The 20249-nt window shown below is 55.8% G+C and overlaps 9 protein-coding genes and 1 non-coding gene across 10 annotated transcripts; 7 read left to right on the top strand and 3 right to left on the bottom strand.

Annotated features, from left to right (window-relative positions):
* The first annotated feature begins 13 nt into the window (after positions 1-13).
* B0H18DRAFT_t64 lies at positions 14-112 on the top strand. The gene has a single exon. It is a non-coding gene; the product is annotated as a tRNA-Arg (tRNA).
* Positions 113-289: 177 nt separating this feature from the next.
* B0H18DRAFT_992364 (calcium/proton exchanger) lies at positions 290-2786 on the top strand. Its single transcript, XM_048045122.1, is given in 16 exon segments — positions 290-682; positions 721-723; positions 742-859; positions 919-944; positions 996-1053; positions 1107-1155; positions 1210-1241; positions 1292-1485; positions 1540-1622; positions 1690-1733; positions 1785-1954; positions 2019-2065; positions 2119-2158; positions 2215-2294; positions 2351-2385; positions 2438-2786. 16 exon segments carry the CDS (start codon positions 413-415, stop codon positions 2452-2454), a joined length of 1266 nt encoding a protein of 421 aa, XP_047896058.1. The 5' UTR covers positions 290-412; the 3' UTR covers positions 2455-2786.
* Positions 2787-3010: 224 nt separating this feature from the next.
* Positions 3011-4841, top strand: B0H18DRAFT_1116721 (uncharacterized protein; the record flags this gene model as incomplete). Its single annotated transcript, XM_048033477.1, has 5 exons — positions 3011-3098; positions 3157-3674; positions 3753-3848; positions 3899-4034; positions 4096-4841. 5 exons carry the CDS (start codon positions 3011-3013, stop codon positions 4839-4841), a joined length of 1584 nt encoding a protein of 527 aa, XP_047896057.1.
* A 389-nt stretch (positions 4842-5230) lies between these two features.
* B0H18DRAFT_992353 (WD40-repeat-containing domain protein) lies at positions 5231-6744 on the top strand. The gene is made up of 6 exons (XM_048045121.1): positions 5231-5531; positions 5608-5785; positions 5848-5941; positions 5996-6130; positions 6180-6284; positions 6344-6744. The coding sequence occupies exons 1-6, from the start codon at positions 5288-5290 to the stop codon at positions 6614-6616; spliced, it is 1029 nt and encodes a 342-aa protein (XP_047896056.1). The 5' UTR covers positions 5231-5287; the 3' UTR covers positions 6617-6744.
* On the bottom strand, positions 6745-8268 carry B0H18DRAFT_992348 (Gtr1/RagA G protein conserved region-domain-containing protein). The gene is made up of 5 exons (XM_048045120.1): positions 8020-8268; positions 7912-7967; positions 7427-7853; positions 6907-7375; positions 6745-6853 (listed from the first exon to the last, which is right to left on the bottom strand). Exons 1-5 carry the CDS (start codon positions 8029-8031, stop codon positions 6774-6776), a joined length of 1044 nt encoding a protein of 347 aa, XP_047896055.1. The 5' UTR covers positions 8032-8268; the 3' UTR covers positions 6745-6773.
* A 34-nt stretch (positions 8269-8302) lies between these two features.
* On the bottom strand, positions 8303-9206 carry B0H18DRAFT_992345 (6,7-dimetjyl-8-ribityllumazine synthase). The gene is made up of 2 exons (XM_048045119.1): positions 8978-9206; positions 8303-8928 (listed from the first exon to the last, which is right to left on the bottom strand). Exons 1-2 carry the CDS (start codon positions 9187-9189, stop codon positions 8505-8507), a joined length of 636 nt encoding a protein of 211 aa, XP_047896054.1. The 5' UTR covers positions 9190-9206; the 3' UTR covers positions 8303-8504.
* A 1109-nt stretch (positions 9207-10315) lies between these two features.
* Positions 10316-11111, top strand: B0H18DRAFT_872787 (SRP40, C-terminal domain-containing protein; the record flags this gene model as incomplete). The annotated part of the gene is made up of 3 exons (XM_048040254.1): positions 10316-10843; positions 10897-11019; positions 11079-11111. The coding sequence occupies 3 exons, from the start codon at positions 10316-10318 to the stop codon at positions 11109-11111; spliced, it is 684 nt and encodes a 227-aa protein (XP_047896053.1).
* A 238-nt stretch (positions 11112-11349) lies between these two features.
* B0H18DRAFT_930160 (YT521-B-like domain-containing protein) lies at positions 11350-14753 on the bottom strand. Its single transcript, XM_048041704.1, has 10 exons — positions 14427-14753; positions 14235-14362; positions 13611-14178; positions 13450-13556; positions 12958-13359; positions 12736-12899; positions 12635-12671; positions 12459-12577; positions 12265-12403; positions 11350-12209 (listed from the first exon to the last, which is right to left on the bottom strand). The coding sequence occupies exons 1-10, from the start codon at positions 14704-14706 to the stop codon at positions 11814-11816; spliced, it is 2340 nt and encodes a 779-aa protein (XP_047896052.1). The 5' UTR covers positions 14707-14753; the 3' UTR covers positions 11350-11813.
* Positions 14754-14875: 122 nt separating this feature from the next.
* B0H18DRAFT_992334 (miller-Dieker lissencephaly protein) lies at positions 14876-17004 on the top strand. The gene is made up of 9 exons (XM_048045118.1): positions 14876-15001; positions 15049-15208; positions 15261-15561; positions 15626-15803; positions 15852-15948; positions 16003-16134; positions 16188-16292; positions 16341-16785; positions 16848-17004. Exons 1-8 carry the CDS (start codon positions 14967-14969, stop codon positions 16641-16643), a joined length of 1311 nt encoding a protein of 436 aa, XP_047896051.1. The 5' UTR covers positions 14876-14966; the 3' UTR covers positions 16644-16785; positions 16848-17004.
* A 343-nt stretch (positions 17005-17347) lies between these two features.
* Positions 17348-19556, top strand: B0H18DRAFT_992333 (kinase-like domain-containing protein). The gene is made up of 6 exons (XM_048045117.1): positions 17348-17621; positions 17671-17833; positions 17890-18023; positions 18076-18615; positions 18674-18949; positions 19003-19556. Exons 1-6 carry the CDS (start codon positions 17502-17504, stop codon positions 19144-19146), a joined length of 1377 nt encoding a protein of 458 aa, XP_047896050.1. The 5' UTR covers positions 17348-17501; the 3' UTR covers positions 19147-19556.
* The last annotated feature ends 693 nt before the right edge of the window (positions 19557-20249 follow it).

Genomic DNA, 20249 nt, shown 5'->3' with positions numbered 1-20249 from the left:
CATGATGTCTAAGGCCATCGTGGCGCAATGGTAGCGCATCACCTTCCTAATTCGGCCCACGTGACCGTGAAAAAGCAGGTGGGGGTTGCGGGTTCGATCCCCGTCGGTGGTAGAGGATATTTACCTTCTGGCCGTTCTTTGATTTTGCTCCTTCGGTGTTGGATCCTTGTTCCTGACCGGAACCGGCGGCGTTTTCGCGGCTGGTGGTTTGCGCCGTCGGGAGTCGACATCCGAGCTCCTTGGCATAAAAGTCTTGGCACCCCAGAAGCACATTATGTAAGCGGGCTATGATGCACTTGTCCCGCCTGCCGGTGCCACTGCCCGCAGTGGCCCGATCGTGTGTACGGTCACTCGTATAAAGCCACCTGCAGCCACCTGCCTGTCTTTACACAGCCCTTCAACGTTCCGAACCATGTCCACCGGCTCAGAAACGACGCCCCTGCTCCCCACGCAAAATGGCAACGGTAACGCCCAGTCGCCGTCGTTCACCCATCGTGCCACAGAGTTCCTCAAAGCAGAGGGCCAGCCCAGCTGGCTTGCTTCGTACCGATTCTTCTTCTTTGGCTCTTGGCTTAATGTTCTCCTCGTGTTCATTCCCCTGAGCTTCCTCGCGGAGCACTTGCACTGGGACGCCGCGTTACGCTTCGCGTTCAGTTTCATAGCAATCATGCCTCTGGCAGCGGTGAGCGAGGAGTGGCAATGGTGTCCGCCTAGCTCATGCTGAAGCCATATTTGCAGCTCCTGGGGACCGCGACGGATCAAATGTCACTAAAGTTGGGTCAGACACTGTCCGGTCTGTTGAATGCCTCTTTCGGGAACGCCGTTGAGATTATTGTCGGCGTTGCTGCCCTTCTGCAAAGTGAGATTCAGCCATTGTCCCAAGCGAACCTCTTCCTGACGTGGGCTTACTCACCGTAGATGAACTGCGAATTGTACAGACTTCGGTGAATAGGAGCATATAGTCTCTAGTTTCATTGCCCCTAATGTTCCCGAAGATGCTGGGTTCGATCCTGTCGAACCTCCTCCTGGTATTGGGATGCTCTTTCTTCGCAGGTAGGTCATTGCACCTGCGAAGGCATCTCAACGGTTCTGAATTCTCGTACCAGGTGGCCTGAAATACTCAGAAAGTAGCTTTCATCAAACGGCCGCTCAAGCGTATGCCTCTCCTTCAATGGACTCCGCTCTAGAATTGACCACGCACCTTTACAGCTCGAGCTCGCTCATGACTTTGGCATGCATCAGTATGGCGTTCTATCCCCCGAGGGTTTTGACATTGACCGTCTGTCGACAGCCCTCGTCATCCCCGCCGCATACCACAGCGCACAATCGCACGCTGGGAACTCGACGACCCTGGTAAATTCGATCGCCAACGCTGTTGTCGACGGCACAGATCTCGACACGGCGTCTGAGCGTGGCCTGCTTCTCATCTCGCGCGGGACGGCGTTGCTTCTGTTGGTCGTATATGTCGGCTACCTCTTCTTCCAGGTGCGTTTCTGCGTCCTAGTTGTTGAGCGTGTCCTCACCTACTCCCGCTCACAGCTCAAGACACATGCGTACCTATTTACGGAGGACGAGGGCGAGGTGGAAGCACAGTTGATGAACGTCCCTGCTGCTGGGTCCGCGTGCGTACTTCGCTTCCGTGCTTGTGAAGCGCTGCGGCTCAGAGTCCAACTAACTCCGTTTTCGCAGTCTTCTGCTTGTCACCGTCATTACATCATTCTGCGCCGATTACCGTGAGTGCTTCTCGATCGCACGCCGGTTCCTTTGTTGATTCTGTGTCCCAGTGGTTGCTTCGATCGAGGAGGTCGCCACCCGCTATGGCATCTCGAAGCCATTCATCGGTGTGATACTGCTTCCCATCGTAGCCAACGCAGCCGAACATGTCACCTCGATCTGGATGGCTCGTAAGAACAAGATGGCTCTGACGATTGGGATCTGTGTGGGCAGCTCGATCGTGCGTGTCTACAGCGTCTATTATGTCCATCACAACCGCACAGACTGATCGCTATTCAATCTAGCAAATCTCGGCCTTTGTGGTTCCGCTTCTTGTGATCGTAGGCTGGATGTGAGTGCATGGATTCAACGCAGAAGGACAATGGCTGAGACGTTCGATCGCAGGACTGGCCACAACCTAACGCTCTTTTTCTCCAATTTTGAGGTATGTAGTGCATCATGTGCGAGGTAACGCATGTCTCATGAGCGTGGCGTCCTCAGACGATTGTGCTCTTCGTGTCTGTGCTTCTGGTGCAGTTCCTCATTCAAGACGGTAAATCAAACTACATGGAAGGCATGATGTGAGTCTCACTCGTCCCATGCAACTGCCGGCTATATCTCACCCGTCTCCCTCTAGGCTCATGACCTTGTACCTTGTCATCGCTATCTCTTGTGAGCCTCATATTGTTACATGTTACGGTGTTTGACTGACGGTTTCTCGCAGTCTGGGTCTCACAGTGAAGGCGGCAAGATTGGTCCGCTGCGCCAAAAGTAGACGACACATGTTGGTCACCACGCACGTACCATACTGTTCTGTACTGTATTATCATCGTACTGCGATACCCCGAATATTGTCGATCCTTCCGCCTCTCCGAATTGGACGTTCGCTCTATTTATTATAGTGCAGTGCTCGTTGTTCACTGTATCCGTAGTCTTGGCATTTACGCGAGTAGGAAGTCGACGACCTCTTGTTGCACATTTAGTGACATCAATGTACGCGCCTCGTTACTCTGCGCAATAAAAGACGCGGATAAACATCTCTTGGACGGACTTGTGACTGCTCATTTACTGTATAAGTAGCGGTCGCTACAAAGTCGTGTTTTTTTCTTGTTCGTTCAAGAACTCCTGCATACCAAATGCGGTAAGTCATGTACTAGACCCAGTGCCCTGGACCCGGTCGCCGATTCGACTCGTATTCGGACACTTGCTCAGTTCAGCCAGAACGCCATACATATAACTTAGATCGTGCGTACAATTACATCCTCGTCGTTGTTGGGAGAGGAACGGTCTGGGCACCATGCCCTCTCTGGCCCCCATATCCAAGGGTGAATTCTTTCAGTTATTCCAACGATGTATACCTCCTGGAGGATGGCCACACACGATCGGTATGAATGCACGTCATCTCTATGTTGTATCTCATATACTGAACGCATGTAGCGGTAGCAAACTCTGGCGGTCCGGACTCTACGTGTCTGCTCCATAGTCTGTCTTCACTAGTCAAGAATGGACCATCTGGTTTGCCCCGACGACTGCTGTCGATTCATATCAACCACCAACTGCAGGCGGCGTCGAATGACATGGCAGATTTGGCTTCCAAAAACGCGCGAGCCCTGGATGTCGAGCATCTCGTCTTCACAGTTCCATGGTCAAAACCTCCGTATCCGAACTTCCCTCACGCGGCATCCACTGAATCGCTCGCGCGGAGTGCGCGCATGCGGGCTTTCTTCGACCTAATGACCAGAGAAGGCACGACGGTACTTGCACTTGGTCATCATGCCGACGACCAAGTCGAAACCGTGATCATGCGTGCCGCTCGCCAAAGCCGCTTCATGGGCCTCGGTGGTATGATGCCCGTGCGGCGGTGGGGAATGGGCGACGACGCAAGCGAGGATCCGCTCGCTTCCTTTGGCAATCAAGGCATGTCCCGGTGGATGGTACGACCGTTCCTGACTGTACCGAAGGTAAGATCCTGCAGGCTCGTGCGAACGAACATGGTCCAAGCTTACGAACAGGCCAGGATCCTTTCCACATGTGACCAGAACGCTTTGAGATATACAATCGACAAAACGAATTTCGAACCGTCTCTCACTGTGCGGAATGCGATTCGGCATGCGCTGGACTCCTCAGACGGACTGGTGAGCTGCTTCTCAATTCGTCTCGACGCAAAGTAACATTCCTTCTGTAGCATTCAACGCTGTCGGACGTCGAAATGAATATTCCTAAGCTGCTGAAGGGGAGTTCTGACAGCCCTCAGAATCGAGATGATCTCCGTGAGATTGTACGATTGTCAGGACAGCATGTTGACATGGTCAACGGACAAGGTCGGTAAAAACCCGGTTTCCCCGTGTTGCTTCAAGGCTAATACCCCGACCTTCTTTGCAGTCGACAACATCTTGGCACGCTGCCTGCTGCCGACTTTACCGTCTACAGTGACACTACCCTCGGCATGGCTGCAGAACATCCCAAGTGATACGCTCGAGGGTCTCATGGCACGCGTCCTGCGCTATGTTTCATGCCATCCATGGGGTTCACGTCGCGCGCGAGCGAGCGGATCCAGCTCTGCATATCAAGTTATCATGAACAGCGTAACACAAAATGGGCCGGAAGTGCGACCTCGATCGCCGTTTGTACCCGGGGCGTCCGTCTTATTCAGACCTGGCTTCGTAGCTCAGGATGGCATCTTCCGGCAGGTGGATCAGCAACCGGAAAATATGCGTCCTGCATGGCGTTTGCAGAGAACTCCACCGCACGAGAAGAACAGATCTGAACTGGACAAGAAACCCAAGCCACTATTGGTCAAGATAGCTCCACTGCTCTCTCAATGGCGACCAAGGCGCGAGGACCCGATTCTGCTGTACGATCACAGGTTCCGTCTCCACTTCGACATGGCACGCGTCCCACCAAGAGTCCTGTCTGTTCTGAGGGACAACAGTGATGCAGAGATGTACGTGCGCCCCAATGGTCCGGAACACAGTCCGAAGGTCGTATGGCTCACAGGCTCACGCGAAGTCATCCTGGCGGACTATCGACGCGATGTATTGGGTATGTCCGAGGGAAAATCGAAGGCGAAGGTACCCAAACAAAACTGGATTCGTATGAAGCTAGTGCGGTCGTTAGAGGCCATATAACGATCGGCTGGATCATATGACCGACATTCTCTGAGTCCCTGCATACCGCACGAAACATCTTGGAGCATCGACATGATGTGCTCGACCCATTGGTATGTCTGCCCGCACGTCGTGGGATCGTCCACCCGCTGAGGCCTTCGCTTCAGTCTCCACCCAAGCTGCCTTCCTTACGGTGGTGTTTGTCGACGATGGTTGAAGTACATAGTGCGGCATTTCTCTCTGGTGTTCAGCCATTCCGACCGCTTCATTGTATCGACTGGCTCACGTACGGGTACAAATTTACCTCAGCCAGACACGTCGGTACCATGTCAGGAGCAGTGGACAACTCAGACGACGGTCACTGGATTGTCTAAACAGGTATGTGTGCGTATGTGGGTCCCCGGTTCGGACCTTTTTGCGATTAGCATCACTGCCTCGAGGCGTCGACCCACTTGTCCTCTCCCATCATGAACCAGGCAGATTCAGCAACGAATTCATACTCGGTAGACCCGGCAGATGTCATCCTAGATGGACACCAGGGTATGGTGATAGCTGTCGCCTTCCATCCTACCCTCGACTTGTTGGCGTCCGCCAGTGACGATCGCACCATCAAGATATGGCAGTACGACATCGGCGCACTGCAACGGACTGTCCTGGGGCACATAGGGTCCGTCAATGACCTTGATTTCAACAGCAAGGGTACTCTACTTGGTGAGCGTCGGGTCTGTCTGTCAAACTCCAACCGCGAACTCGTGTAACGGGCTGAACGCTGAACGCTTTATGCCAGTGAGTTGCTCCTCGGACCGCACGATCAGGATATGGGACGTCGGAAACGGGTGGGCGGACACGAACACATTTGTGGGACACGAACATACCGTGTCCTCAGTCCGCTTCATGCCCGGCGATCAGCAGATCGTCAGCGGTAGCCGCGATGGGACCGTCAGGATATGGGATGTGGCGTCGGCGTATGTGCTGTCCTCGAGTCGAGCCAGAATACTCGCTTTGCTCACTGTATCGTACCTCCTAGGGCTGAGCTTCGCACCGTGATAGCCAATGCGGGGTGGATCAGATGTGTCCGCCCGTCCTATGACGGCCAGGCCATCTTGAGTTCATCCGACCAGGTGCGAATCGCACGTCTGGTCATGGCGAGCAGAGGCTGAGTAGACTTTGTCCAGGTTGCTCGCTTGAGCGACGCGCGTACCGGACAGACGTTGGTGGAGTTTGTAGGGCACGACCTCGTCGTCGAGGCGGCTGCCTTCGCACCTGTGGCAGCCTACCCTGCCATACGCGAACTCGCGGGCCATATCTCAGTACGTCCGGTTCATCCGTTTCAATGTCACCGCTACACTGTACGTCTAGGAGGCTGGTGGCCCGGAGCGACCGGGAAGGTACATGGCCACCGCATCGCGAGACAAGTGCATCAAAATCTGGGACTACCAGAGCGGGCAGGCCATAGGGACCCTAGTGAGTAGTCCGATCTCTCGCCACTGACATACCGATCGTTACCTCGCATCCATTCGCAGGTGGGCCATTGCTACTGGGTGCAGGCGCTCGTCTTCCACCCCAGTGGTAAATATTTGCTCTCTGCGTCGGACGACTATACCATCCGCGTGTGGGAGCTGAGGACGGGGCGCTGCGTGCGGACGGTCGAGGCGCACCCGCACTTCGTGTCGTGTTTGGCGTTGAACCCGAGGTCTGCGAGGTCTCGCAGCCTCGTCGCGTCGGGCGGCCCGGACATGACCGTCAAGGTCTGGGACGAGGAGGCTTGGATACAGGAGGCTTCGGCGAGGTTGTAGAGGCACCTCCATACTGGGTCGACCCTTGAGCTTCTCGATAAGTCGGTAGGTCTGTGTCAAACATGATGGAGGAATGTATTAGCATAGCGACGTGTATGGTATGATCTTATAGCAGGTCTTCCGAGCAGAGGCGCGTGTCCGAAAGCATACAGTCCGTCTATGATACCAGGCTATCGCCCTGCAGCTCCTCGAACTTCTTCCGGGCAAGCCGGATGTTCATCCTCAGCGCCGCAGTCTCTGCAAGCAACCATGAGCACTGCACTCCGTCTTGCATTCACCAAGAGACGCACCTATTGTCGGGTCATGCACCACGATAAGCACGTACGTGTTCTTCGTGAGCTCGTCGAGCACCGCCGTGAACTCGTCCAGCTCCATCTCGAGCGAGTGGAACTCCTCGCGCACGCGCGAACACGCGTGCTTGAACGCCTTGATCAGCTCGGACGTCCGCTCGTAGCGCGTCGGCGAGAGCCGGTGTGCGTCCGCGCCCGCCTCGAGCTCGGGCTCGCGCGCGGGGAGAGAGCCCTGCGAGGTCGGCGTGAGGAGGCCGTTCGTTGTGGCATGCGAGGAGGACGGGGAGGAGAGCACGGGGGAGCTAACGGGCGGCGCGGAGGGAGGAGGAGAGGAGGTCGCAATAACGAGGAAGGTGGTGCGCTCGAAGAGGATTACTTCGGTTGCGCTGCAGGCGTGCGCGAGGGTGGTGAGGTGCTTGGAGAGGACGGCAGCGTTTGGAATCAGGGTATGGACTATCCGGGACCACGCCTAGAGCTTCACGTGAGGAGAGTATGAGTAGAAGCTGAGGAAGTGGCGTACCTTGTACAGGCTCTCGTCGTATATGCTCGTCCCGAACACGGTCATAGAGACGTCCCCACTTGCCTGCTGAAGCTCAAGGGTCTTCCTCTCGAGAGTCTGCGCGCGCGAGCCGCGGGCAAGATCCATCTTGTGCACGAGGAGGAAGACGGCGGCGTCGGGGCTGTATTTCTGGAGCGCGGCGAGGCAGTCGCGGTAGTACTGGAGGTCCTTAGGCATGTTGCGCGACTCGACCTCGAAGACGTAGATCATGACGCCGACGTGCTGGAAGATGGTGGACGCCTGCAGCGCAAGGTAGGTGTCCATGAATGCATCCTGGCCGCCGCAGTCCCAGAGGTTGAGGATGAGGTCGCCGAGGAAGCGGACGTGGTTCTGCTCGACGTCGATCGTCGCGCCGAGACGCGCGGTGAGGGACGCAGGGTTGTTCGAGCTGAGAGGACCGAGCTGTGAGCGAGCGTTCGCAGGAGTAGATCGTGTATTAGACCTACAAGATCAAAGACCGCATCGACGTCTTCCCGCTCCCCGACGCGCCCATGAGCAACACCTAACATGACCCCCCTTCAGATATGTTACCCAGACCAGGTCTGCTGCTTTACCTTCTTCTTCATGATGCTCTGAGACGAATTGAAGGGTGGTAGACTAGGGAAGGCTTGGAGTACCGCCCGGACGTTGTCAGGCGTCGAGCGCGATCAACGGTCAGCAGCAACCAGTCTAGCTTTAGAGTTTCCAGAGCCGTTTGCAACTATGGCGTCGCACAGGGCGTGCAGTAAGAAGAGTAGCGGGGCTGGATGAGGGGGACGGCAACCATGGTTGTCATTGAGTAAACCTGAGTCGGCGGCGGGTGGCTGCACAGCGGCGACAGTAGCCGGACAAACCAATCGTCATATGGCAACTCCGTGCAGTACGCTGGCAGTACGTATGAATACGTACTCTCACTCCTCAGCTGAGTCGTCCTCGCAGTCCAGGATTGTCACGAGCAGAATCTTGTGTTTTACATTCGGGCCTACTGCTACTCTTCTGTTCGTCGTACACAGCGTACACAACCTCAAGCGGTGTCTACATTCCAAAAGCACTGTCCGCGTCAGAACTTGCCTTCCGACCAGCGTCTCGTGTGCGACGCCATCTCTACCGCAGCAGCGGCCCAGTCCTCGCCATGGTTATGTCCCTTGTTCTCCCCTCGCCCAATGCCCGCTCGCTCCAGGGCCTGATCGTCGTTGAGAGCCGTAAGGACGCCGAATATGACCGGCACACCCGTGTCCAGCTGAACGCGCATGAGCGCGTGCGATACGCTGTCGCAGATGTACTCGAAGTGCATGGTGGAGCCTTTGATGAGGACACCGATGGCGATGACAGCGTCGAAAGGCTGGCTGGGCATGCCTGCAACGGTGGGGGCGGGAGTGGACGCGCGCGAACCAGGGCGAGGGGAGGAGATGGACCCGAAGTTCAGACCACCCAGCAGGTCGGTTGCAGACGCTCCCGCCTGAACATGAGAGCCAGCAATCACCCTAGAGAAGGTGAACGGCCCACACAGATAGCTGAGATGTTGGAACGTACCTCTGGCAGGCAAGAGGCAACTCGAAGCTGCCGGGGACGGACTGGAGGAGGATGTTACTCTCCTTGACCCCCTGCTCCCTGAGCTTGGCGACGGTGCCCTCAACGAGCGCGTCAATGACGGTCTTGTTCCATCGCGAGTGCACGATGGCAATGCGGAGGGAGGAGCCGTCGAATTTGGCGGAGGCGGGAGCTGGGCCTTTTATTGAGTGCATCGTTGCCCACCGCTGGGCGCTTCCGCGCGAGCTCCCGGGATCGCGTTGTGTGCTCCTGTTTGCCCCCCGTGGCAGATCGCAGATTTCTGCTTCCGGCCCTCTCATTGGCTCCCCGGTGCCCCGTCTGCTCGCATCGGCCTCCCCATATCACACACTACTACCGTCCACATCTTGGCTCTCGGACATGGACATCAATGTATTGCGTGCGTACAGTCGGCACATATGCTCGAGAGACGAATTGATCATCCTTCAAGCAGTAACGTATGCCCTCATCTATGACTTCCTCTCGCGAAGGTCACATACAAAAGCAGCTGAGTCGGTGAAGAAAGCCGCGAGGGGCACCGTTGACCTGGACACCGAAAGGAGCCTCGACACGAAGTTGGAGCAGCTTGTATCGGAGTGGAAGGCTTCTCAGGCGAAGGCGGGGGCTACTCAGTGAGTATTCGCTGTACTGAATCATCTACACGATTGTGCTAACATGCCGTAGGAAGAAGAAAGCAAAGAAGGATGCTAAATGTACGTCTGAATACTTCTCGCACCCGATTCCGTGTCGTACTCATGCACGCTCCAGCTCTCTCCGAGTCCGAGTCTGACTCGTCTAGCTCGAGCTCCGACGACGATTCAGACTCTGACAGCGACTCATCCTCTTCGAGTTCAAGTTCTTGTACGTCCCTGTCTCAGACCTCACCCGCGTACCTAATCCCCATTCGTCTCAGCGTCGGAGTCGGAAGCAGCTGGCAAGAAGAAGACAACCAAGGCCCCTGCGCCGGCAAAAGCTGTAGTCCTTGAACCAGCCAAGTCCCCGTCCCCACCAACGAGCAAAACCATGTCAAGTGACGACGACGATGACGACGACAGCAGCAGCAGCAGCGATTCAGATTCGCCTGGTGCACCCACTGGGAAGGCAAAGACGGTGACGAAGAAGCCTGCTACGAAGAAGGGTGCCAAGGATGCGGACGACAGCGACGACTCGAGTTCTGACTCTGATTCCGACTCGAGTTCCAGCAGCAGTTCGAGCTCAAGCTCAAGTTCAAGCTCGAGCGAGGACGAAGACGAAGCACGCAAGAAAAAGACTCCTGCGAAAGCCAAGCCCAAGCCCACGCCCATGGCCAAGCCAAAACCTCCCATGCCCACCCCAAGTTCGAGCTCGAGCTCGTCTGACTCAGACTCCGATTCCGACTCCAGTTCCAGCAGCGATGCGCCCGTGCCTCAGAAAAAAGTGGAGAAGCGCAAGGCGCCTAGCCCCGCCGTGTCCTCCTCGGACTCGAGCTCCAGCTCATCGTCAGACTCGGACTCGGACTCGGACTCGGACTCGGACTCGGACTCGGACTCGTCATCATCAAGCTCGAGTTCCTCCAGCTCCTCATCCCCCGCCCCATCGCCTCCCAGTCCTAAGCAGGTCCGCACCGCGAAGAAGCAGCGCGTGGCGGAGGACGGTTCTGCGGCGGTCACTGCGACCGTCAACATCGCGGACTTCAGCGCGGGGACGCAGCATGCCGCCAACGGGGACGAGAAGAACAAGGACAAGGCGGGCAACGGGAACGGGAACGGGAAGGGCAAGCCGAGGAAGGGCAATGTGCCTTTCCAGCGTATCAAGGTGGACGAGGTCGCGTTCGTCGACGACAGGCTAAAGGACAATACGTTCGAGTCTAGGGTGCGTTTAGATTGGCCTGTGTGGGCGGACGATACTGACGTGAGCGTGCGCAGGGCGCGGCAGCGAACGACTACGGCGAACGTGCGGCGCGCGACCTCATCGTGACGCGTGGTGCGGGGTTCAGGAAGGAGAAGAACAAGAAGAAGAGGGGGAGCTATCGTGGAGGCGATATCACGGTGAGTCCTGGGTGGCGGATGGGTGGATCGTCTAACTGACTGACTGAACGTTGGTATAGATGCAGAGCTTCAGCATCAAGTTCACGGATTAGAATCGCTTGTGTCTGGGTTGTCGGGGATATACATCGGTGTGACTCTGGATCCATTGTTGTAGGATCGAGAGGAGCACCGACATGAGTACTTCAGTCCCACTGGTTTACATGATCTACGCGAGGATACTATTAGGACCAGATTAGGACGTCCCCGAGCTTGAGATCCAGGCCTACCGTGATCGAGCGACCGCACGGATACTGCATGCAAGAGCCTTGAGCATTATAACTTATAACCGTACATTGGTTACAACCATCTAAGTTAGACGTCTTCAAATAAGGACTACATTGCACGTAGGCATAGAGGCACGTCAGTACTGGGGAGCATCAGGACAAATACACTCGACTATCAATGTCCGTTGGTATGTACCGTCCCATTTGTACGTTGCAATGTTGAATCAAGTAGGAGAGGGAATAAAGAGAGGGAGATCGTGTCGCGAATCAACAACTCATTATGATGACAGTAGGCTGCGGAAGAATAGATGGAGGAGCAAGCACCTGTGCCGAACCTTCTGGTGATACAAGATGGCGGTCGACAAACAACAGACAGACAATCAGAGGGTGGATATCATATGTTGGAGGAGAAACGGATAAAGAGCAAGGAATGAGGCCGACTTTCCTTATTGCGTCGGGCTTGTTTCTTCTATATTCAAAACAGACGTAGATTCTTCTTACACCTTGCGCGACGGTCCTGCGAGCGACGACTCAGAACCCGGGCATGCCGCCGAGCCCCATGAAGTTTTGGCCGACGGGCATGGGACCGGGGCTCGGGTGGCGCATGACGCTCTGCATCGCGTGCGGGTTGGCGAACGGCGTGCCCATGTTGCCCATGTTCATCTGCATCTGCATCAGCGGGTTCATTCCCATCATGTTCATGTTCATCTGCTGCATGCCCATGTGCTGCGCGGCATATGCGAGGGCCGTCGGGTTCGACATCGCGAATGGATGCTGGCCTGACGCGCCCGGAGAAGAGAGTTGAGACTGATTGTTCGACTGCATCGGCATGGGAGTTTGGGTCGGCGATGAGGCGCCCTGAGGAAGGGGAAGGCCTTGAGGTTGACCCGGTACTTGGACAGTCTGCACCTTCTGCATGGCTTGTAGCTGTGTGTGTGACACACGATCAGCCGCGAATACTATCGGTCCGCTAAATTCGTACCTCATAGAAGGCGAAGTCTTGCAGCAGCGACGTCCTTGCCGGATGGGTGTGGAAGATACGCAGCATCTCCTGACCTGCATCAGGGAGTAGTTCTTGCGTGTCACGCGAGTTCGTGACTGGCTTGCGCTCCTGCGTATTGCTGAACATGGTAAACCGTGAGTACATGATACGCTGACAACATGGGAAAAACGTACTTGAGGCGGATATGCCTCAGGTTGGCGTTGGGAATGTCGCGGACGTAAATCCAGCGTACTTTGAAAACGCCCTTCCACTTATCCGACGCCCATACAGTGCTGCTCCGGGTATAATCCACCTGCAGAACCATTAACAAACCCACACAGCGAGACGAGGCGCGGGAGACGCAACGTACCGGCGTCAGCATTTCCGCCATGCCACAGAAGTGACCACTAGAATCCAGCACGTGAGTGCCTTCCGAGATTCAGAATTCAAGGTACTGGGAGAAAACCTTACCTGGCGTTCACGCTGAAGAACAGGTAAATCGGACCCCTGCCGGCGTTCTCCTTGAAGGCCTTATCAAGCCTCTTGTTTCCGGGATCGGTGGAGCTCCAGATCTCGTACTTGAGCGACTTGTGGACGTCATCCTCCGTGTACGACTTGATGACGAAGAACCGCGCCTAACCAAGAGACCGATCAGTACGCTCATTCGTGGCTGACAATCAACCGGATACCTACGAATAGAGGCCGCGTATCGAAGTCGACAGGGTTATAGCCCTTCGTCGCAATCAAAGTTGGGACATCAATGGGAGAGCTGATAAATCCTTCCAACGAGCCGCTCTGCGAACCACTCTGGGACTGAGCACGGCTGTGTGCTTGGCTGCCGAGGGGAGGGGACGCGACACCCATTCTTGGTGCCTGCCCTTGGTTTAGATACTGCGAGGGGATAGGGGGTACATTCGGGATGTCGCCAGCCCCGTTCTTCTGGTACAAATGGTGGAGACTCGGGTTTGACGCTCGTCCGCCCAAGATGCGCTCCTTCTGGTCCCAGGTAGTGGTGCCAGATGCAGTGAAGGCGCGCTCCCGACCAGTGTGTTGCTGTTGTTGCTGTTGATGCTGCTGCTGCTGTTGTTGTTGCTGCTGTTGCTGTTGCTGTTGTTGCTGCTGCTCCTCACGCTCGCGAATTTGACTTTGGGAAGTCGCCGGCAAGCCATGGCCGATGGGCGGTACATATGCCGAGGCACTCTGTACCGAGCTCTGCGCATTTCGGGCATCCAAGTCCGTGACAAGCTGGAGCTTGCGGGAAGAACTGTTGTTGTTCCCGCGCATGCCAGGAGCTTGCATGGGCGGGGGGTGAGCAGGATTGAAGCGAGGAGGGTGCACGGACTGACCCTGCTGGAAACCCCCAGAAGCACCGCCATACTGCTGGTTGATCTCCAGCGTAGAGAGCGCACGCGAGACATCGTCGATTCCAATGTTGCCGCCGTTGCTTCCAAACTGCGACGTGCCGCTGCCGCCCATCTGAGTACGCCATTCGTTGCCGGGGGTGTTCCACGGCGACGATCTGCCGATTGGACTGCCAGGATACTGACCTTGGCCTTGCTGTGTGGGCAGTCCAAAGTACGAGTCCTCCTCCGCATGCGTGCTGTCGTTGTCGTATTCCTCTTCAGCATTGGTCGGGCTAGGACTCTGTGCACCGGAATACGGCACTCCCTTTGTCTGGCTTTTCATAGGGCCCGCCTGAATTGTGCCAGCACGTTTGAGGCCAGAGGTCAGATGTCGGACACCAGGAGTAGTATTGGGATAGTTGAGACTTTGGTGCCGACGCACGCCGGCAGAACCTCCCGGAGGTGGTGACGGGCCATGAGAAATCCCTGTACCGAAGTGCGGAGACAGAGGCGAAGCTGCCGATGACGACGAGTCCGCAACATGTCCATGGTCAGAAGTCGAGAGGCCGTGCTAGGTCAGTGCGAAATGTGAAGATACAGCATGATGCGGAGGACTATGACGCGTACCTCTTCTTCGTCACGCAAGCCGCGCATCTCCCTCTCCCATTCTTCTTCCTCGCCCTCATGTCCGGCAATAGCAGACAGACTGTTGAGGGTCCTGGGTGTATGCGAGCCTGGCTGACTACCGTAAGGGACTTGTGAACGAGCGGATAGTGGTTAATCGGCAGAACACCAGTGATAGTGCTCGGGTTGACTCACCACGATGATATCGCGTCGGCAAGGACGCCTGTCTGTGCAGCGACGACTTCTCGCCTACCGCCCCAATGCCGCCAGACCATTCCTGATCCACGAGCTCGTCATCGTTCCAGATTTGCTCAGTCGGGTCCTCGAGCTCGGAGATTGCGATTTTGGAGGTCGTTCTGTTAGAACGCGATGAAGCCGAGATTGTATGGTGGCGACGAACACCACTACCGCCAGAGGCCGCGTTCGACGCAGGGACTGGCGGGGGAGATATGGTATGGCCCGACTGCGAAGACATCCGCTCGGATTGAAGAGAAGAAAATCCAAGGCGAGGGGATGATGGAAAGATGCAGCATGCGCGCGAGGTGGTCGCGGTCCGGAGGGTCTCCGGGGTGTCCGTGGTCTCCCTGCCATTTGAGGCAGGCAGTGATTTGGGTGCAAGTCGTTGCGAGACTGAGACTTGGTCGCGTCTGCCCAGTACTCGCGTCTGTCCAGTCCGCTGGTAGATGCTGCCCCTCCTTTGACGCGTCGCCCGGCCAGTTCGCAGCAACACGCACCATGTCTCTTCTCTCCGAGCGGCAGAAGGAGGAGCTGTAGGTCGCATTTCTCGAGTCTGGGTACCCGAGACTCATCGATGCAGTCACAAGGCAATACTCGAATACCTCCACTCGAACAACTTCACGGATGCTTTCAACTCACTCAAGACGGATGCTGGAATTGAGTACACGCCCGACCCCAAGGCCAAGTATGCTGGATTGCTGGAGAAGAAATGGACGAGCGTGATACGGCTGCAGAAGAAGGTACGTCGTTAGGCAATACTCACGTTAACACCAGCCATATGCCCTCGTCCAGATTATGGACCTAGAGAACCGGAATGCGTCCCTGCAAGAAGAGCTTTCTGTTTCACCCGCTAAACGTGCGCAGATGCAGACAGACTGGGTCCCGCGAGCGCCGGCAGCGTATGTTCTGACGGGACACCGAGGACAAGTTCTGAAAGTAGCGTTCCACCCGACGTTCAACCTCATTGCGTCTGCAAGCGATGATGGTACAGTCAAGATCTGGGACTGGGAAACTGGAGAATTCGAACGGACGCTGAAAGGCCATACGCGTTCCGTAAATGACGTTGACTTTGACAGTAAGGGCAATCTACTAGGTATGACTGATGCATCTTATCCCCGCGTGCATTGGGTATAGCTGAGGCCGCCTGGGTATACCAGTGAGCTGCTCGTCCGACCTGTTGATCAAGATTTGGGATGCACAGAATGAATGGCGCAATACGAAGACATTCTCCGGGCACGACCATACAGTGTCTTCGGTGCGCTTCATGCCTGGCGACCAGCAAATCGTTAGTGCAAGCCGAGATAAGACCATCAGGATATTTGATGTTGCTTCCACGTGAGTTACATTTATGTCCTGCGCGATTCCACATTGACATGCGTGTAGGCACCTCGTCCGCACGATCACCGGACATTCTGAGTGGGTTCGGTGTGTACAGCCGTCAGACGATGGTCGATTAATCGCCAGTGCTTCGAATGATCAGGTATGTAGCACGCAGACCGGCTGCAATTGGATGCTGAGCACCTCGATTCGGTAGACTGCGCGGCTAAGCGATCCCTTGAATGGAGAGACGAAGTTGGAGTTCCGTGGGCACGAACATGTCGTCGAGGTCGTCGCTTTTGCTCCTATTGCTGCATATACTGCAATTCGCGAGCTTGGAGGCCTTCCAGTAAGTCAGCTGTAGCAATCTCCGTTGTGTGATCTACGACAGGTGGTATCCAGGATAAAGACAGAGTGAAGAGATCGGGAGCATACCTTGCGACTGGTTCAAGAGACAAGACCGTCAAGATATGGGACTGCCAAGGCGGTCAACTCATTCGTAGTCTGGTAGGTTGCGCAGCCCTCAGTGCGATAAGTCCTTACACGCGTTGCTAGGCGGGACATGATAACTGGGTGCGGGCACTCGTCTTCCATCCCACGGGCAAGTTCCTCCTCTCCGCATCTGACGACTACACAATTCGCGTCTGGGAGCTCACGACTGGCCGTTGCATGAAGACCGTGCAGGCGCATGGACATTTCGTGACGTGCCTCGCATGGGGTCCCCAATCCAAACCACAAGGCGCCGATGGCACGAAGGCCAACGGCGTCGCCGCTGATGCCAAGGCGGAACCTGAGAAGTTTGTCAACGTCGTCGCATCGGGGAGCGTCGACCAGACGATCAAGATTTGGCTGCCATGATAAATTATCGCTTGGATGGAGGCCGCTGCTCGGAATTGGAGCTGGAGGGCGTGTGCCGGTGGTGCAGTACTCCGTCGTGTATGAGTTCGTCAACGCTAGACATACGGTAATCGTTTCTGTTCTTTCTGCATTTCTCGCTCTGGTGAGTGTCATCTGGATACGCCAGCGAGTGTCGACAGCTGACGTGTTCCGATCTCCTACTAGGTGCACTAGCATTGTACACTGTCGTTTCCGCTGCTCGCATGGTATATCTCCGTAAATCATTGCACTCATTAACTGATATCCTCGCAATCATTGTTGCTTCGGAAGTCGATACTTTGTGGCCTCTCAGTGATACCCAGCAACAAGTTTCTCATTCTAACCCGGACTTGTCGTATAGGACGCTCTGCAGGTTGTCAACAAGGAACGCCTGCAATCGCCTTTGGGTTAGTACTGATTGGGTCTAAGCAGATTATTGACGCGGGCCTACATTGTCTAATTGTCACTGGCTCGTTGTGTCCAGCAGCACACAGGCAGCTTCCGTCCCGATCTGAGATTGCGAACGTACTGACCAGTACTGACAGCCCACAGGCAAGCTGCACGCCTTCGAATGGCCAGTTACCCTTATGGTCGCATACCATAGACCGCAGGCACTCCTTTGGTACACTCGCAACGGTAAGCTGCATTTGATAAGCGTGGACCAACAACCTAATGCAGAATACAAGGACAGCCTCTTGCGCTTTGACCGGGCGCTTGTTTCGGCCACCCTCGGTGTGGCGTAGCATAAAGGGCATCGCGTTCAACCGTCTCTCAACCAACAGCCTCTTTCTCTGCTACCTCCATCGACTCCCTAACCACCACCCAGCCTTTACACACACTATGCCCGCCGTACGAACGAAGGAGTCCCGCGCCGACGCGTCGAAGCATCGCACTGTTGGCAGTGGCACGAGAACATCGAAAGGCTCAAAGAGAGCCACTCGCTCGGGCTCGCCAACTCCAGTAAGTACAGCACTTGTGAACGATGGAAGTCTCACCGACGGGTGCTTAGGGTGCTCAAATCCCGAACACGGATGTCCCGGAGGCCGACCGCCGGGAAACCGGACAACAATCGAAGGTCGCTCATGGCAAGAAGCCGTACGCGCCACCTGCTAAGAGGTCAAACCGTCCGACGCCCCTCAAGCTCAGCGACTTGGAGTATGTCAGCGCATTGGGTACGTTGCGTGTCTTGTCGGTCAAATACTACTGTGTGGCACTTACACGACGTCAGGCGACGGTAGCTACGGCTTCGTGTCCTTGGTTCGCGTTATGCGAACCAAATCAAGGGATCACCGACTGGATCGCCCTGGGACGCAATTCGCGTTGAAAGCTCTCGACAAGTCAACCCAAAGACACACGGAGATGGTGAGGAGCCCGTTCGGAGATATGTGTGGCATTCAGCTCATATGGAATATAGAACACTTGGGTTAGGCCTTACGAGACGGATGAGGCCCATCTGAATGCTATCAGGGAGATGCTGGAGGCTAGAAACACCGAGCGCGAAAGGCTCGCAGAACTTCCGTGGCATCCGTTCGTGTCCGGACTCGTCGACACCTTCCAGGACGAGCGGCATTGTTATCTCCTGACGGAACTCGCACCGTGCGAGTCATTCGACGCATTCCTGAAGGACCACGGCCCGTTACGCTGTGAAGACGCGCGGTTCTACTTCGCCAACCTCACACTTGCGCTGGAGTTTCTGCATACGCACAAAATTGTGCATCGCGACCTGAAGCCGCACAACATCCTTATGGGCGCGGACGGGTACCTCAAACTAGCCGACTTTGGTGTCGCGGGTCTCATGTCCAACCAGTTCAACTGGAAACACGTTGGGACGTTCCCGTACACCGCGCCGGAGTTCTTCGACAACGATCCGAGGAAGCTACCCGAGGGTATCCGTATGGCGGGCGACTGGTGGTCGGCGGCGGTCATCCTATACCAGATGGTCACCAATGCTTGGGTAAGTCTTTCGTTTCAGCATCGCGAGATTGAAAGAGACCTGAACGCGCGTGTGTCAGCCATTTCCTGGGACCGAGGGAACTGAGGTCTACAACATGATCATGCAGGCGACTCCCGGTGACTTCTGGGAAGTCAAGGGGATCAAAGGATTATACATCGATCCCGACCTAAAAGACCTCGTCAGCAGGATGCTCACGCGGGACATGGCGAAACGGTACGGCATGATCGCCGTGAGGGGTCGCAAGGAGAAGCTGGCTAGGAATGACGAAGTCCGGAATCATCCCTTCATGCACGGGAAGGTTGACTGGACGGGGATGCGCCATAGATTAACTGTGGTAAGCCACACGGGTCGCTTCTCATCTCGTGCGTGGACTGACCATACTCCCAGCCTCCGTATGTCCCGGACCACCTTCCAGACCTTTCAAAGCGGGTTCAGACGCGGACTGTACCACGGAACCAAAGACTCCCTGGTCTAGGAGGGGAGGTCGCAATGCCAGTAGAACTGGAATATGACCAGTTAAACAAGTCCTGAACGGCCTTGTTCTACTCACGCGTACCTTCTTCTCCGTGTCTTCGTCAGATGGGCTTGCGCGTCCCGCTATTCGTCATCGTCGCCCGCACTCTTCACTCACCACCACTACCATACGACCCACAGCTTGCCCCCCCCCCATCCCCTTGTTGTCACCGTTGTAGCCGTAGATTTTCCTTGGCCCTCTTGTCCTCATACCCGTCTCGTTCTCATACCCGTCTCGTCGCAATGTACCATTCTGCTTTTGGTGCACCCCTAATTCTCGTTGATATCGTCTGGTTCAACCCCTCACGCAACTTGGTTTCAGATAGGTGCGCAGATTTCGCGACGTGTCCGGACGAGCTCAGCCACAAATGGCCAAGGCCACTCACAAGCCTTCTCGATCGTCAGGTCGCATTTAATTAGTGCCCACGGCACGATCGCTGGATTGCCCAATCACATCGACAGGCGTCGGTTGTGCTAGGTATGTTCTGCCGTTCATCGGTCTGTGATGTTCAATCGTTACGATCGCATGGAACCCCACTTCCTCAGATACATTACCGCGTTGCTATCACCAGTCGCGCGCGCAAGAGAAGCAGAAGCACTCCTGGTGAGAGAGGGGTCAATGCGCAATGATGTATGCCCACTCACTTGCAATGAGTGATTGCCGACACCGACGAAGACAATAAAGAGGCCCGATGGTCAATGAACTTCACCTTCGCGGAGCTGTAAACCCGCACGCTCGTTTCTCAGGTCAATTGTCTTTAGTGTCGGGCCCAGTCCAGGAAGGGTCGTTGCCGACGGTAGCTCCTGAACGAGACACGAGGAACGACATCGACGCCCCCACGACATCGCGGACACTGCGCACATCACGCCGTCCCGGCTGCTAGAAGCATCGCGGCGATGAAACCTCGTTCGAACGGTCCAAAGGTATTCCACATTGATATCTCCGAGATACAGTATCAACACACACAGACACACAGGATAATCGTACATTGGACTATCAATTCGTTGTAACGAGCGACGGAGTTCTGTTCTGGCTGCGGATACACCTACGACGTACTTACCTACAGTTGCTATATACTATCGCACACGCGTGGCGAGCGTACAGTGCGCTCCACTACGAG

This window comes from Fomitopsis serialis, assembly GCF_022376445.1.
Source record: "Fomitopsis serialis strain Sig1Antser10 chromosome Unknown B0H18scaffold_16, whole genome shotgun sequence".
NCBI lineage: Eukaryota > Fungi > Basidiomycota > Agaricomycetes > Polyporales > Fomitopsidaceae > Fomitopsis > Fomitopsis serialis.
The sequence above is the reverse complement of the archived record's forward strand: the minus strand, read 5'-3'. Positions and strand labels throughout refer to the sequence as shown.